This window comes from Panthera onca, chromosome B4 (genome assembly GCF_046562875.1).
Source record: "Panthera onca isolate mPanOnc1 chromosome B4, mPanOnc1 haplotype 2, whole genome shotgun sequence".
Lineage (NCBI taxonomy): Eukaryota > Metazoa > Chordata > Mammalia > Carnivora > Felidae > Panthera > Panthera onca.
The window spans coordinates 115949755-115968266 of NC_138345.1; the positions used below are offsets into that span (position 1 = coordinate 115949755).

At 37.2% G+C, this 18512-nt stretch overlaps 1 protein-coding gene across 2 annotated transcripts in view; it reads right to left on the reverse strand.

Annotated features, from left to right (window-relative positions):
* Positions 1–6143: 6143 nt before the first annotated feature.
* FGD6 (FYVE, RhoGEF and PH domain containing 6) overlaps positions 6144–18512 on the reverse strand; it is a 116684-nt gene continuing 104315 nt past the window's right edge. For both annotated transcript variants that reach the window (XM_078449604.2, XM_078449605.2), the window contains exons 17-21: positions 17836–17938; positions 15804–15931; positions 10754–10882; positions 9832–9980; positions 6144–6423 (exon numbers count right to left, since the gene is read on the reverse strand). In XM_078449604.2, coding sequence (XP_078305730.2) covers positions 6387–6423; positions 9832–9980; positions 10754–10882; positions 15804–15931; positions 17836–17938 — 546 coding nt within the window. In that variant the 3' untranslated portion in view covers positions 6144–6386. The remainder of the gene's footprint in view (positions 6424–9831; positions 9981–10753; positions 10883–15803; positions 15932–17835; positions 17939–18512) is intronic.

An 18512-nucleotide genomic window follows, 5' to 3' on the forward strand; every position in this document is an offset into this window, starting at 1 on the left:
GTAAAGAAAAGTGGGGGCTGGGAGCTTTCTGGGTTTGTGTATTTGGGGGGGTCAGAGTTCGTGACCCCTCCCTCGGCTCTGCGGTGCGTGCTCCCATCCGCGCCTGCGCATTACTAGTGGAGCAGCAGTAAGGAGGTCGTGACGTTCCCTGGGTGGAGGAATGAGAAAACCGAGCCTCTGAAAGTCCACTGCCCTCTATCAGCTGGGAGGGAAACTGCCCCGCCAGAGCGGCCCTATCAGGGACCTTCTGAAATCGCGTGCCCTTAGCATCCCAGTTTGCCAAAGGCGGTCTTTAAAGGAAGTTTGAGACTTTTCAGATTTGAGTAATACTAGATAACCTTATCAGTTTTAGGCGGTTAGAAACTTGTGGCAAATTGGACTCTGTTTTAGGGTATCTCTTAGGCTAAAGTTTATTGGAAGAGTTAAGTCTGGGTAGGTTCCAATAAAATATTTAAAATTCCCTTAAATAAAGGAAGCTAGGGTAGAATTCTCCACAGTAAGGCAGAGATTTACTATGAACTCTTGTGGGTAAATAGGTATAGTGGCTAAACGGAGCAAGAATTATCACTTAGAATGTAAACTTCTTGAAGGCTGGCTTTTTTGTTCGGTGGTGTGTTTCCAAGCATTTAGGACAATAGCTGGTGGTCAATAAAGATTCATGAAACAAAGAGGCATTGACAGAACATCATGACAGTGACCACCTGTGGCACTGAAGTGTGGCAGAAGAGCTGTCCTGTGTGTAAAGCACTGTATGGTTTGGACTTGAAAGAAAGGGTCCTTGAAATTTCTTTAGTACTGACCAACATTAGAAAAGCAGTCATGGGGGCGCCTGGGTGGCTCAGTCGGTTAAGCGTCTGGCTTCGGCTCAGGTCATGATCTCATGGTCTGTGGGTTCGAGCCCCGCGTGGGGCTCTGTGCTGACAGCTCAGAGCCTGGAGCCTGCTTCGGATTCTGTATCTCCCTCTGTCTCTCTGCCCCTCCCCTGCGCATACTCTGTCTCTCTCTGTCTCAAAAATAAATAAAAACATTTAAAAAAATTAAAACAGAAAAGAAAAGCAGTCATGGATTCAGGCCAGAAACCCAAGTCAGGAAAAACAAAAGTGCGCTGGGAAGAACATTTCCTCTATCATTTCCCTCTGGAACTAGGCGGCTGGACACAGAAAAATTCCCCAAGAAGAGGAATATGCTTCATGTCTCAGTCTCTGAAAACAGGTCTGTGTGGTTCATCTTTAAATATGTGACTCTAAAAATACATATGGCTTAGGGGCGCCTGGGTGGCTCAGTCGGTTGGGCGTCCGACTTTGGTCCGTGGGTTCGAGCGCTGTGTCGGGCTCTGTGCTGACAGCTCAGAGCCTGGAGCCTGCTTCAGATTCTGTGTCTCCCTCTCTGTCTGCTCCTCCCCTGCTCATGCTCTCTCTCTGTCTCAAAAAAAACAAAAAACAAAACAACATAAAAAAAAAAATTAAAGGATTAAAAAAATATATATATATGGCTTAAAAGACATCATCACACCAAAAGTAGATACAGTAAATTTATTTTGTATAAATACATATTGACACTATTTACAATACTAATATTTATAAGGGATCTATATATGGACGATAAGATACAAACTATTACCACTTTAAGTAAAACATGTTTCTAGAAACTCATGTTATTTAAAAAAACAATATAGTATTTCAAGATTGGTTCTTAACATGCTATGACCGACTCCTATAAAAGAGAAACTTGTCCCTTTCTCTCCCCTCACCATGGGAATTTGATATTGAGACTTCTTGAAAATTTTCTATTATATAATATCTTAAAAAAAATAAAATCCTACTAGAAATTATCTTTCTTATAAAAGGGAAAGTCATAGATGATTTTCCTTTACAGAATATTAAATGTGGCATAGGCCCCAGAACATTTGTATTTTGAAAGCACTTAAAAAAATAAAAACCAGAAGGGATCCATTTGGAGTAATTTAATTCACCAAACAAATGCTGAGTGTCCAGAGCACGCAAGGTACTCTGCCAGATGCTGAGGAGTCTCAAAATCTCAAGAATAGAATGTGATAGGCACCATAAAAAAGTGTGTTTCCTAGTTAAAAGGCTATAGAGGCATAGGAAAAGGAGAGACTAGATGTGGTCTGGAGGAGTAGTGGGGGGCGGATATGGGAGAGAAGGACTAGGACCAACTGTTGCAAAAAGAAAAGTCTTGGATAAACAGGCAGAAGTGGGTTGGGAAGAGAATGAGAAGTAAACCTTATAAACAGAGAAGGGTTGGGGTGGTTTTAGCTGGAGTGTGTGATACCTGAGGAAAAATATTCTATGCCAAGCCACTGGAAAGCCATTGGAAGTTGCAAAGAGCACGGATGAAACTAGGTTAGAGCTCCGCTTAGAAGATGGCTCGGGCAGAGTTGAAAATGGGACCATGCAAAGATGGCACTGGAATTAGAGGAAAAGTTATTCTAATCATTGGGAAGAGGTAACAAGGACTTGAGCCAGGGTCTGTGCAATAAAAGTGGTGAAGATGGAAAGGATCCAAGAGCAATAGCAGAGGGTCTTGTTGAGACTTAGAAGCAGATTCTAGAGCCTAGAGTGGTGTTTTTCCATTACAGAAGAAGATAAACAGATCTGAATGAAAAGAAAATGAAGTCTTGTAAAGTTTAAAATGCCTAAAAAGGACTCATGTGTAGATGTCCAGCAGGTAGTTGCAAATATGGCCTTGCAGGATGGGGTAAAAAGTAGGTCTAAGATCTGAGTTATAATGAGGGCATTGGGAGGGCTGTGTTTGAGTTGTAGATGACAAGAATCCAGTCCTCACATTCTGTGTATTTCAACAAATATTTTGTCTTAAAAGACACAGGATAGGTATTTTGTGAGGCCTAACAGGAGAAATAGGATTTATCTCTCTGAAAATCTCAATGACTACATTTGACTATGGTAGATCTCAGACTTCAAAAATGGGAGTGCAAATGGATGCATATTCCCAAGACATATCAACATATGTTGTAGTAACATTTACATTTTAACAATTTCTAAATAGCAGGCTTTCCCTATTTCCTGCCAACACCTGGCTAACAAAACTATACTGTGTGTATTTTTCTAATGTTTATTTATTTTTGAGAGAGAGACACAGAGTGTGAGCAGGGGAGGGGCAGAGAGAGAGGGAGACACAGAATCGGAAGCAGGCTCCAGGCTCTGAGCCATCAGCCCAGAGCCCGACGCGGGGCTTGAACTCACGGACTGCGAGATCATGACCTGGGCTGAGGTTGGATGCTTAACCAACTGAGCCACCCAGGTGTGCCAAAACTACACTTTAAAGTTATCTTCCTTGGATGGAGCTAGAATGTATTATGCTAAATGAAATAAGTCAATCAAAGAAAGATAAATAACATAGGATTTCATTCATATGTGGAATTTAAGAAACAAAACAGATGAACATATGGGAAGTGGGCAGGGGGATGGTGCAGGGAAGAGAAGAGAGGGAAACAAACCACAAGACTCTTAACAGAGAACAAACTGAGGGGAGGCGGATGGGGGATAGGCTAGATGGGTGATTAGTATTAAGGGGGGCACTTGCTGTGATGAACACTGGGTGTTGTTTATAAGTGGCGAACCACTGATTTCTATTCCTAACACCAATATTGCACTATATGTTACCTAAAATTTAAATTTAAAAAAATTATGTTATCTTCATTTAGTTGTTTCATTACTGTTTTATATTAAACAGAGTTGCTCTGATGATCTCATTTTTAGGAATGCTACTACATACTCAAAGGATCAAGCTTTTGGTTGAAGAGAGAATTAAATATCTTGGGCAGAGGGTAAATAGGAGGATACGGGGTACATTAGGGAACAGGGGAAAAGAGGTAGGAGAGAGGTTCAGAAATGTGGGATGATGCCCAAGATAACCTTTCTCATTTTTCTAGGACTCTGGTGGATCCTCTACATTTACAGCTTCACAGCTAAAGAGGAAGCTTGATTGAGGGGACACACTAAGAACACCAGCCTTCCCCCAGTTTAACCTGGCATTTCTTGCCTAGGTTACTTTTAGTGCCTTTTTGCTTAGCTTTACAAGTGCTCTTCTTTCTCCTCCTTATGAATAAAAGGAGAAACTTGAACAGAGTGTGATGGAAACACATGTATAAGAAATACATGTTGGGATTTGGGTACTGTGTATATTTTCTCATAGAATGCACCAAATAATACCATTTTTTCCTCTAAAATGTTAGCTATCAAGAGATATTTTTTTAAAGTAGCCTGACAACAAAATGTATATAATTAGGTTTCTCAGTTGATATTGAATGAGCCAGATTAAATAAATAATTGAGCAGCTTTACTATGTTATGAAGGATTGATGAAGGGATAAGGGAATGTAATACTATTCCACATTTAAAATACCTTTTGGGGGGGGGTTGGTAATCTGATAGCTTCCTCAAAAAGCTATATGTATTTTATATTTTTCAAAACCCTCCATGGGGCTAAGCCAATAGGGAGTACAATCATACAGGAGTTTCACATACAATCAGAATTACTAGAAGTTTGTGCAGTTTTTTTGTATTTCGATTTATAACTGGTTCTTGAATGAGCCAGCTGTTGGAAGACAAAATAGCCTGGCTGGTATTTTTTAGATTCTGAGGTTTAAGTCAAACCTTGCAGTCAGAAGTTTGAGAGCTCAAGAGGAAGGGGGAAGAACTCCAAATGACTTGTCATGTGCAAAGTCCTAGACCCAAAGAAGCAGAAGGAAACACTTTCTAAGGTATAACCTTGGTCTCCAAAAAGGATACACTAAAAACTGCAAGGATTTTAACATGGAAGCCTTATTTATACTGTCTTATTAAAATTAGTGAGCTGCAAAGAAGTATTAGTTTACTTACTGTGACAGAAAGGCTGGGGAGACAGTGAGGATTGTGTGTGAGGGTGCAACAGGGTTTAAAAATGATTCCACAGCATGAAACGGCCAGAAAAAACTACAGCAGCCAACTCTAGATTTAGTAGAGACTCTGGTGCTGGAACAAACAACATTCAAAAGGCTTCAGAAAGGCACTCAGTAATTCTCTTGACGAATGTAAACATCACACCGAATTAGGAAATCCTTTATATAAAAGCAGTAAGGAAAATTCCTGTGCCCTTTAAGATAATTTGCATTTAAAGTTCAGTCAATAAGTGTAAATTATGAACATCAAGAATGACTTTAATCACTGTGTGAATTTCATTTTTCAAACTCTATTCATCAACAATTTTATGTACAAAGCAGTTCACGTTAGTAGTAAGTGCACCAGAATTATGAATATAATTCTTTCCTAATGAGGTGCGCATTGGCAACTGGTTACAGAAATAAAGGATTTGTTTTAATTACCAGGGAGGACATAACACAAAGTAGTATTAAATAACCTTTAAAAAATGAATACAATTTCAGTAAACACTGGCTTAGAATATGTGCTTTTTTTTTTTTTTTGATATGGTAATTCCAGTTCATTTTTTAAAGCACAATATTATAGGAAATGGAACATTTGGATGCAACCACCACCACTGACTTGGGCTCAGAACACTTATAATAGCAAAGGATATTGTGGAATATGATGCTTACCATATTTTGCTTTAAAAAAATAATAGTTATGTTTCTAGCTTTAAAAAAAGGATTAGACTTAATAGAAAGACCACAGAGTTAATTATTTGTATTCCTCTGCAAATGAAAACATCCTCTTTCCTACTACTCATAGCTCAGTTCAATGAAAACTTTCAGAATCTATCCCTTTGCTATAATTCCTTGATGATGTAACATTATCTCATGCCAAAAGAGGTATAACAGAAATACTCTAGATAATTTACTGGAATTTCATTTCACAGTTGCTGAGGTAGAAGTTGGCTACGTATTTTTCCATTAAAAGATACAAAAATTCATCTAAGTTTATTGATTCAAAAACATACATTTTTTTTCTATCAGCAGTATTATAATAATTTCTAAACCAAACACTGCATGGAAATTTTCTCCTTGATGTGTATTTTTGTATTTACAAAGACTTATTACCTCAGGTGAGAATGTTACAATGAAACACTATAAACACATGGAGAAATCTGTGTCACAAACGGTTAATACAGTATACAGTATTAAGATAAGTTTTCTGGTTTCTAAAGAAAAGGTACTTTAGAATTCAGTGTGAGTCTCAGAAATAATTCTGACAATTAAGTAAACATCAAAATTTAATAAATAACATACATGAAAAACCAAACATTCAAAAAAAACCCCTTATACCCAACAAAATAATTTCTAATATTTGATGAAGATTTTGGCTGGATTTTCTTGGCAGTGTTCATTTATATACAATCTTTGTACTGCATTTACTCCATTCTGATGAAATTCCACCACGTGAAATCACAGAAGAGATGAAACCAGTATCACTACAATATTGTGCCTTCCTGAAATGCTTCTATCCACCTATTGGCAAGAGAAATTTGTTAGAATTATAAAATGCAATCATCTGGTACACGTTAAGACAATATACATAATAGCTGTACCTGTGGATCCAATTACCCTGCCTGTATATTTAAGATCTTTCCTATACTATTGGGGTGCCTGGGTGGCTCAGTCAGTTAAGCAACCAACTTCGGCTTGGGTCATGATCTCGCATTTCGTCAGGCTCTGTGCTCACAGCTCAGAGCCTGGAGCCTGCTTTGGATTTGTGTCTCCCTCTCTCTCTGCCCTTCTCCCGCTCACACTCTGTCTCTCTCAAGAATAAGTAAACAAGTGGGAATGCAAGCTGGTGCAACCCCTCTGGAAAACAGTATGGAGTTTCCTCAAAAAACTAAAAATAGAACTACCCTATGACCCAGCAATTGCACTACTAGGCATTTATCCACGGGATTACAGGGGTACTGTTTCGAAGGGAGACATGCACCCCCATGTTTATAGCAGCACTATCAACAATAGCCAAAGTATGGAAAGAGCCCAAATATGTCCATCGATGGATGAATGGATAAAGAAAATGTGGTGTGTGTGTGTGTGTGTGTATATACACACACACATATATATACATATATACACATATATATGTGTATGTATATATGTGTATGTATGTATATATATGTGTATATATGTGTATGTGTGTATATACATATATACATGTGTATATGTACCCATACACATGTATATATGTATATACATACATATATATGTTAGATCAAAATAGGTGTATATATATGTATATATATATATATATGTATATACACACACATACATACATACATACATACAATGGAGTATTACTCGGCACTCAAAAAGAATGAAATCTTGCCATTTGCAACTACATGGATGGAAACTGGAGGGTATTATACTAAGTGAAATTAGTCAGAGAAAGACAAAAATCATATGACTTCACTCATGTGAGGACTTTAAGAGACAAAACAGATGAACGTAAGGGAAGGGAAACAAAAATAATATAAAAACAGGGAGGGGGACAAAACATAAGAGACTCATAAATATGAAGAACAAACTGAGGGTTACTGGAGGGGTTATGGGAGGGGGGATGGGCTAAATGGGTAAGGGGGACTAAGGAATCTACTCCTGAAATCATTGTTGCACTATATGCTAACTAATTTGGATGTAAATTTAAAAAATAAAAGAATAAAAAAAAGTAAAAAAAAAATTTTTTTTTAAAGAAATAGACACTTAAATATAGAGAACAACCTGGGGGTTGGTTGAGGGGAGGTGGGGGGGGGGGGATGGGTTAAATGGGTGATGGGTATTAAGGAAAGCATATGTGATGAGCCCCGGGTATTGTATGTCAGTGATGAATCAGCTAAATTCTACTACTGAAAGTAATATTACACTGTATGTGAATTAACTGAATTTAAATAAAAACTTGAAAAAAAAAGATCTTTCCTATACTAAACTAGAATTCTGTGTATATGGAATTATACTTTATTTGGTAATATGGCCCAAAATCTGGCCTGACAAGTGCATCTTCTATTTCTATGAGGAGTGAGAAGGGACTATTTCATAAAAAGCTCTATGAAGTCCTGATAATCCCATATAATTGGTTTTGGAAATGAATACATCTGCAAACCTTTATTTCAACCTCCTTCCTGGTTTAAGGAACACTATCTTTGCCTCTGTTTCCTTCTCTCTTAACTCCCTGGGGATCTGTAATTGAAACCTGTTTTAGTGTTTTCAGTGAAAGAGAATCTATATCTGGTCTACTTCCAGTTGATCAAAATTTTGTATGTAATATAAAGTGTCTCAAAAAGAAAAAGAAATGTGTCTCAGAGTTTCATAGAAGTCTTCCCAGAATTCATTAGTCTCAAAGTTTATCTGACAATACCCACAGTTTCAATTATTCAGAAGACACTTGGAGGTAGTCACTTTGTATCTCCCTAGGACTGTAATTGCTTCTGTGAACATCTAAAACCACTCAGTTAATAGAAGCAGCCTATAACAGATATAGCTCAAATTTCAAGGACAGAATTTTCAAAAATTTAAAATTTAAATGCAAATGGCATGTTATATCATGATAAAGAGACTTTTAAAAAGTTAAAAATTTTCATTAAAATTAACACATTTTAATATTCTATACTATGCAAAAAAACCCCATTACATTAGTGACTTCAAAGAGAAACTTGTAATTTATCCTGTATTAATTCTCAATTATAAGAGGGCAGATTCCCTTTACTTACCTACATTCAATTGTCTTAAGGTTTTTCTACCTTGTTGACTTAATGATATAAACAAAAGATGTATATTCAAAAGCAATAATTTTTATCAGTTTGATGATGAATACAGATAAAAATCATGAGAAGTGTAATACCTAACAGAATATTAGAGCAATTACTCTTTTACCCAAGTAGTTTTTACAGAAAAAATAATGGTTAAGTGACAATTTTAAATATTCTTCAATTCAAAACAATTTATTTATAGTAATAGATATACATAGTAGATGTCCTAACATAGACTGGAAAAAAGAAAAAAGTGTTCCAGAGTATTTGCAACATTGTACCTGATTAATATGCAAGAGCATATGCAATTCGGGTACATTAATTCTAACTGCATTAAGAAAAGATAAGCCTTGCTGACTTAAAGCATTCTTTTTTTATCTGCATGCACCGTTTTAAGCCTATGGAGAAAACATAAGCACATCTTAGTGAAAACAAAAACATGTAACGTGTGAGACTAAAATAAAAATCAAGTGAAAGATTTGGTTAAAGGTTATCTGCTCTATTTTGTTTACAAAGGACCTGGGTTCCACAGAGATATGCTTCTCTATGTCAAACCACGTCATGACATCAAAACAAATATTCTTGTTGGAATTTTGAAGAGATTGTTTAAAAACCTTTACCATCTAAAATGATATCCATTTCCTTTTACTCAGTTATTGGGGACAGCATGGGAGCCTCTTAATGTGTTTGACCTTTTTCCCAAAGAAGTAAGTTAGCAAGCAGCTGTTTAAACTCCTGCTGTTCCATGGCACAATTGAGTCACTGGATTGCCAAAGTCCTGGAATGTTTCAAGAGATGATCCTCACCCTCACTGAAGGAGAGGTCAAATGCCTCGGCTTCCTTTCCTTGCAGCAGAGCAGTTTCATGCTGCTTCCTCAGAGGTCAGTATAGACAAAATATTTTGGACAGAACTACCTATTTTCTTTTCCCCTCTGCCTCCTGAAAATATTCCAGATCCTCTTGCTTGTCCTTAAAACAATTCTAAAGAGTTTGAAAAATATGTTAAATCTTCCTAATTTGGATCTTGGATTTAAATTCTTAATTGTCCCCATGCATGAAAGTAGGTTATTTTAAAATCAATCATGTAACAACTTGAAACTCATGTATAAAAGAAAAATATGCCTAAATTACTTACTTCTGAGCTGAGTGAGCATCATCTGCTTTGAACAGATAAAATAACATGTTTTTGTGCAGCAACTGGAACACTCTAGACTCTGAATTCTCATCTTTGACTTGAGTGACAGTGAATCCTAGTAAAGGCTGACTCTCCAAAGCTGCCACATCCTAATTTAAAAAGACACAAAGGGAGATGGGACTTTAAATTGATACAAAATTCAGATTTGCAAACTCTTAAAACTATACAGCTTTAATTTTATATGCACACTATATAGAAAACAATGATAATTCTAACAACTTACTTACTTTTCATTTATTCAACAATATTAAGATGTCCCCCCACCTCTGAAGCTACCCCATGAGCCAGACACTGTGCTAAACAGTTTTCCTTGGGTTCACACTCATCTAAGTTCACATATTTCCCCACAACCATGGGAGGCAATTATATTACTTTCATTTTATGGATGCAGAAAACAAGCTCAGAAAGAAAAGTGATTTACCCGGTCCCACTAAGGAAAAGCTTGGCTCTTAGAGCAGTGGTTTTTATAGCCAGCCAGGAATTGTTTCTAACCCAAACAAAGTCTATCTTATCGAAGTTTGAAGCCTGATCAATACAATCTGGGGATAGTCAAGGGACTGTCTTCCATGAGAGCTTGGCAGAAAGGGTAAGAACCTTTGCCTTTAATGAAGTTGTTAGTGGTCACATGACACCAAAAAAAGTTACATCTTAATACTATGGAAAATTCCTAACATTTTTTGAGTAAGAGCTCTAGGACATTGTTGACATTAAAGATAATAGCAAGAAGAATCTCCCCCTCCAAAAGCAATGCAAAACAAAAAAATACACAAAACGAATAGATCAAACAAATATTGTGATTATTTCTAATTGGCATTATAAAACCAGACTCCCAAATAATTCATCTTTAGATTTCAGATCTTACCTCACTTGCAGCATATGTATACAGCACTTTATTTTTTATGACAAACCACAAGTGTTTCCAGGGTTTTTTATTGCCCTTTGATCTGTACAAATAGCCACTCATGGAAGAATCTTCTGTATTTGCTGATACCTAGTAAGTAAACCCCATACATAGTTTAATGGTTTTCAGACAGCAACAAAATGTAAAGTAACAAAACTGCTTTTGATCATTGGTGCTGAAAGCAATAACCATAATACTATAATGTTTCAGAATGAAATTGTTTACGTTCAAAGTCTGCTACTGTACAAATTGAATACTGCCATTACCATGGGCATAAAAACCCCTTTCGTTTAGAAGCAATTCCAGCATTCTGCTTGGTTTAATTGTGCTTCCATGTATGTATTTCTTTGTGGTGCCACCTGTGTTTTCCTGGTTTCCAGAAAAAGAAAAATAATTCTAAAGATCAAAAATGCTTTTTGAAAGCTGCATTTTTGGGAACCGTGTATGTTGTTCTTCGTATTTTGCAATGTTAGGGAAAATTACTTAAACCTTTAACTCTTTCTGAAATAGCTTTTTGGACTTATAAAACCTGTATTAGGGGCGCCTGAATGGCTCAGGTCATGATCTCACAATTTGTGAGATCGAGCCCCATGTCAGATTCTGTACAGACAGCACGGAGCTGGCTTAGGTTTTTCTCTCTCCCTCGCTCTCTGCCACTCCCCCACCCAGACTCCCTCTCTCTCTTTCTCTCAAAATAAATAAATAATTAAAAATAAATAATAAAGTTTACATTAAACAATAATATTTGATCCTCCTCATAAAATTTGTAAGAAATTGATACAATTCATACATGATTAAAGGCAGACTTTAAAAATTCATAGAATCCACTTGTATTTGTTTTCTGTTGTCACATACAAATTACCACCAACTTAGTGGGTTAAAACAACATACATGTGTTGTCTCAGGAGTCCGGGCACAGCTTAGCTGGGATCTCTGCAGGGCCCCAGTCAAGGTGTTGGCCGGCACTGAGTTCTCATCTGACAGCTGACGAGGGAAGGGTCTACTTCCAAGTGGATTCAGGTTTTTAGCAGTATTCATTTCCTTGAAGTTATGAAACTGAGGGCCCTGGCCTCTTGCTGGCTTTTGCCTGGAGCTCATCCTCATTTCCAAGCCTCCCAAGACAACTACTTACTTCTTCAAAGCCCGCATGAGAGAAAGTCTCTAGAGCCCATCTACAGCAATATGGAGTCTTCCATAATATAACATAATCATGGGAGTGACATGCCATCATCTTCCCCATATTCTGTTGGTTCACAGCAAGTCACAGGTCCTTGCCCCACACAACGGGGAGGAGACTGTACAAAAGTGTGACCATCAGAGGAAGGGATCATGGAACCACCTTAAAAGTCTGCTCACCATTCTACTAATAACACAATCCCTAAATTTGGTCTTATGTTTCTCTCCTGTTCCTATGTTAAAAACAAAAGTTTCAACTGCCAGATTACAATCATTGAAACCTTACTACCTTTTGGCCTAGAGATTAAAACATTTTCATCCTTTTATGAAGCAAACTAAGTTTTGCTGAGACCAAAATTTGAGGATCAGAAACTGATCCTTAAAATCACCATAAATAATAGAATTTCCATTTACCTCTCTGTTAATACAGTTTTGTTTTTTAATGTTTATTTAATTTGAGAGAGCATGCATGCAAGCGGGGGAGGGGCAGAGAGAATCCCAAGCAGGCTCCATGGGATCTCACAAATTGTGAGATGTGACCTGAGCTGAAACCAAGCCACCCAGGTGTCCCAGCTAGTGGGAACTTTAATATTAAGTGCAAACAAATTTATATAAAAAAATAACATCCTTGTAGAAGATTACAAATAACTTTTTTTCAATTAGAACGTCTATGTTCAAATGAAATTTTGCTGGAAATGTAGTTATATTGGGATGCTACTATGTACTTAAGTGTTACTATCATTGCTCAAAATATTTTGTATGTTCCTTTTTTGGAATATTCTTAAATTAGTTTTTTAGCTATGAAAGAATACCAATCACAATCCTGAGTCGAGAATAGTCCTCTATTATCTTTTTAAAAATAAAATTGGTCTTAACCAAATTAATCATATGATTCATAAAACTTTCCAACGATATATATATATATATATTTTTTTTTTTTTAAGTTTATTTATTTATTTTGGGAGAAAGACAGCACAAATGGGAGAAGGGCAGAGAGAAGGAGACACAGAATCCCAAGCAGGCTACTCAACATCAGTGCAGAGCCCGATACAGGGCTTGAACTCATGAACTCTGAGATCACGACCTGAGCCAAGATCAAGAGTTGGATGCTTAACCAAATGTGCCACCCAGGCACCCCTGATTTGATTATTTAAAACATAAATCAAATCTAACTCAAGAGACATAGCCTGCCATTACTGAGGGTACTGAGAATCTGAATGTAATTCTAAAATAATGAGTTTCTGAAAATGTATTGAACATTTTTACTGGAATAAAAACTCTTCCCAATCCTTAAAAAGTTAAACATAAAATTATCATGTGACCAAGCAATTCCACTCCTAGGTGTATAACTAAGACAAATGATATTTATAATAACCCAAAGGCAGAAACAACCCAGATGTCTATTAACAGATGAATGGATAAATTCTGATATATACATACAATGGAGTATTATTCAGATATAAAAAGAAACAAAGTACTGATAATGCTATATAACTTAGCTTCTAAAATATTGTACTAAGTGAAAATAGCCAGACACAAAAGGTCACATATTGTAGGATTCCTTTTTTTTTTTTTTTAATGTTTATTCATTTTTGAGAGAGAGAGAGACAGAGAGAGAGAGAGAGACAGAGCATGAGTGGGGAAGGGGAAGAGAGAGAGGGAGACACAGAATTCGAAGCAGGCTCCAGGCTCTGAAATGTCAGCACAGAGCCTGACGCGGGGCTCGAACTCACTAACTGTGAGATCATGACCTGAGCCGAAGTCGGACGCTCAACCGACTGAGCCACACAGGTGGCCCTGCAGGATTCCTTTTATATGAGATATCTAGAATAGGCATACATAGAGACAGAGAGCAGATTAGTGGTTACCAGAGAGGGTGGAGAGAAGGGACAAGGGGATTGATTATTTAATTGATACAGGGTGTTTTTATGGGGCGATGAAAAAGTTTTGAAACTAGAGCAATATGGTGGTTGCACAATATCGTGAATACACTAAATATCAATGAATTGTATTGCTTTATTTTTTTTAAAAAAAGATTTTATTTATTTTTAAAGTAAACTCTACATCCAATGTGGGGCTCAAACTTACGACCCCAAGATCAAGAGTTGCAGGCTCTACCGACTGAACGAGCCAGGTGCCCCTGAATTGTATACTTTAAATGGTTAATTATAAATTAGGTGAATTTCAACTCAATTACAGATAAAAAGACAAAAACCACAGCTTCCCAAGTACAACACTTTTACTTTTATAGCACTTAATTAGATAAATTAATTTTCCCAGTTTGATTTCAAAGGAGCAAAGCAGTGGTTCTCAAACTTTAGCATACACCTGAATCACAGAGAATGCTTATTGAAATTTCTGATTCTGTAGACCTTGGGTGGGGCCTAAGAATATCCATTCCTAGTAAGTTTCCATGTGGTGCTTTTGTGCTGCTCTGGAGGACACTTTGAGGACCAGTGGAGTAAAGGAAGAAATGGCTGCAGTCAGGAAGTAGAGGTTTGACAGCAGAAGGTCTGTTTGTATGGCTGGTTGGAAAGATACACAAAATGGGATTGGAGTTAGGCTGGCTCTAGTCAAGAGCAGAAAGAGTTTTGCAACCAGTGCTGTAGAGTTTAGACTGACAAGGGGAGTAAGTGTAACAACTGTATCTATAAATTGTGACATCAGCATGGAGAGGCAAACAGTTATTGAGAACTGAAAATTACTTCAGTTTGTTAAGAACCTTAAAGTTCTGAAAGTCAGTTTAGATTTAGGAACTGAGTGATGGAAAGGAGAGTTGAGAGTACTAAATCCCCTTAACTAGGGTGGCTCAGTCAGTTGAGCATCTGACCTCAGCTCAGGTCACGATCACACAGTTCTTGAGTTCAAGCACAGAGCCCACTTTGGATCCTCTGTTTCCCCCTCTCTCTGCCCCTTTCCCGCTTGTGCTCTCTCTCTCTCAAAAGTAAATAAATATTAAAAAATAAATAAATCATCTTAAGTAGCTTAAGAAACTTGGCAATTAGAACTTTAAGTCCTAGTCTTACTATTTCATGAGATTGGCTATAAATCATTTCCTAGTGTTTTAACTGCCATGATGGAATACATTCAACTTTACATAAAGAACACAATCTTGGTCAAATTTTTAGAGTTGTCTGCTTCCACACTCCACAGAACACCTCCAGAGTATCCAAGGAAGAGAACAAAATTCAAAATTCTGCTGGCCAAAAAACTGGCCGGAAGTGGAACTAATTAATAAACTAATCAAAATGGTGGTAGATATGCAGTGCTGTGTGTTACATGACACTGGCTGACTGAACATTTGAATTTGAGGAGATGGGATAGGATATTGGTGATGCCTGTGGATTACACCACTGGCAGTCTAACTGTGTAGACAGACTATCCTAACTTTTTAAAGTTTTCTTTTCAGTTGAAAGGAAAGACAATTTACTATCAGTGCAGCTGTATATAGCCAATGAATCCTTACAAATAACAAACTGTGCAGATCAGGAAATGCTAATAAAACACCCCAAATATTCTATAGACTCTTCCCTCTGGTAAGGGTTTTCCTCAAAGTAATTTTAAAAATTCACATGTGTCTAAATTATCTTTTACTTTCTATCATTGCTATAAAATGTTCTCCAAACCTTTCAACTGCCATTTTCTAAATGACTCAGGTCATATGGGAGACCAAGCAAGAGAGTGAGGCATCAGCCACATCCATCACCAGTATTAAAATGCCATGTCTTAATAGTAGTGGGAAATGACATCTTCCTTTATGAAAGAAAAACAGTGTATTATATGCATATGAATAATTCAGCCTGTATCAGGTTGCAAGTTTAATGGAAACACTTACTTCCTTGAGAGCAGCTGGGATTTTTTTCTGTTTCCTCCCTGATGGAATACTATGGAAGACTGATGATAAGGCACTTGAAGGAGATTTGTGATTTCCAGGAGATCCAATCTTAGGAGAATGCTGGTGATCTAAAACAAATCAGATGCACTCATGTAGCCAATGGTAAGCATTTTGCAATTCAAGTTAATTCATATCAATAAACACTGTTGCATAAAATATCCATGGAAGGATACTTGAGAAACCGAGGACACTGAGACCCCTGGGAAAAAAAAGACAGCTGGGTGCAAGCTGAGTGAGAGAAAGACTTTCTACTGTCTAGGAATTTAAGCTTTTTCAGGTGTGAACCATGGTAAAGGAATACCCTTTTGTGCCTTCACAATTCTGAAACATGTTAATATACTACTTAATGTACTAACCATGTCAATGTACTAACTGAAATTAATTCTATAAATTTTCTTTAATGTTTACTTTTGCGAGAGAGAAACAGAGTGGGTACGGGGGAGTGGCAGAGAGACAAGGAGACACAGAATCCCGAGCAGGCTCCAGGCTCTGAGCTGTCAGCTCAGAGCCCAACACGGGGCTCAAACTCACAAACCGTGAGATCATGACCTGAGCCGAAGTTGGACACGTAACCAACTGAGCCACCTAGGTGCCCCCTAAACTAATTCCATAAACTTCTGAAAAAAAGCTCCTGACTTAAAAAAACCCCCAAAAACCTAAAAGCACTGTTTAGTATTGAGATATATGTTGAAATAAGAATATTATAATGAACAAAATGCTAGAAAGGGGGCTATAAGACAAGATAAGGAAGCCATTATATTTGACTGTAGAAGTTCAGTGAAAGCTGGGAAGAGAGTAAGATGTTTGAGTTGGCCATTAAGGTATAAGTATGAGTTTGCCAAGTCAAAAAGAGGAGGAAAAACACTCCCTGAAGGCAGCATAAGCAAAAGCAGAGGTATGAAATTAGATCATCTATTTGGAGAATAATAGAGCTGAGGAAAAAAAAAGGCTGGTTCTAAGGAACATGGACTGTTGTTTAAGTCATGGGAAATTAATGGTCTTTTAAGCTGGGAAGTGACATGAGCAGACTGAATTTAGGAGAAAAAAAAAAATCTGGCAGCAGGAAGGAAGAAGGATTTGCAGCAGAAAACCTGTTAGGAAACTATTACAGTAGACCAGATGAAAGATAGGGCTGAAATGAAGGACAACCTTTTTGCAATTTAGATCCTATAGGTTTCAGGAATTTAACCAAATCTCTCTTTTCAAAATGTAGACCTGAGCAGTCCTGCTAGCTGCATTCATCTTAACTGTGGGAATGGATACCTGCAAATAATGAGTAGGCAGATATGAATTACCATTTTGTATTTGGTGAAAAGCTGAACATGTAGATATACCATAGAATCTCACCAAATCAGTCCAAGTGATTAGAAATAAACTAACAAAGTGCCACCTACTATATTTCCATAGAGAATTATTTTACAGATAGACAAAAATGATTTGTTAATGAGCAGGCAGTTGTAAAACCGAAAACTTCAAAATTACTTGAAAGTTAAAGTTCCCTTGTAACTGTTTTAATGCATTTCATCCTGTAATTGCATTTCTACAATTAGTATTCTATGAGTTAAGAAAGCTTAATTGAATTAAGAAAGCAAAATTCTTTTTTTTTTTTTTAATTTTTAATTTTACTTTTGAGAGAAAGAGAAAGAGAGCGAGTACACATGCATGCATGGGTGTAGGTGGGGGAGGGGCAGAAAGAGAGAGGGAGACACAGAATCCGAAGCAGACTCCAGGCTCTGAGCTGTCAGCACAGAGCCCAGTGCGGGGCTCGAACCCACGAACGTGAGGTAATGACCTGCACAGAAGACGCTCAACCAACTGAGCCACCCAGGTGCCCCAAGAAAGCAAAATTCTTAATATTTTGAGATGAGTATCACCAATCATCTTGCTCACTTGTCTAAGATGATTCTTTTGGAAGGTTGTGTGAAAGCGTCTGGGAATAAAGGAATTTGTTAAATCTTTACTTATATATTACCTAGTTTCTGCAGTTCTTGGAAACAATGTTCACATACTCTTGCTGGTTGATTTTTCAGGTAATCTAAACCATACTTATTTGATGAACAAGCTTGGCATACAATCTGAAAACACATTGGAATTATTTCATTTAGAATAACAGTATCAAACCATCTAGTTTGCTACAATTTATAATGCTGTCTACCTATAGTGTTTTCTAAACCTTTTCACAACCACTGACTCTCAATTACACCGCTATGGAGTTCAGGCCCGTAGTGAACTCACACACTGGAAGATGAAGAGGCCACAGATTATTATGACTGTGTGCTAAGTCCATAAAATAAAATGCTAACAGTGTTAATGTGTGCAAAATATTTGGAACCATGTATGGCAAGCACTAAGTCCTCTGGTCGCCATATTTGTCATCATCGACATTGCCCCTGTCATCATTCCTGCTGTAACCACAACCATGTCTGCTGCACTTCTACCAAGCATTTGGCCCTGTACGAAATGCTCTCGAAACAGACCTTGTTTAATCTTCATGGTAACTCTCTGACGTCATTGCCATTTATGCTCATTTTACTAATGAGGCCATGAAGGTCTAGAAACGTCACTGGTGATAACTTCAATACTTAAAGTATCTCTATTAAATACTTAATACTTAAATAATATCTCTATTAAATACTTAGTATCTATGTA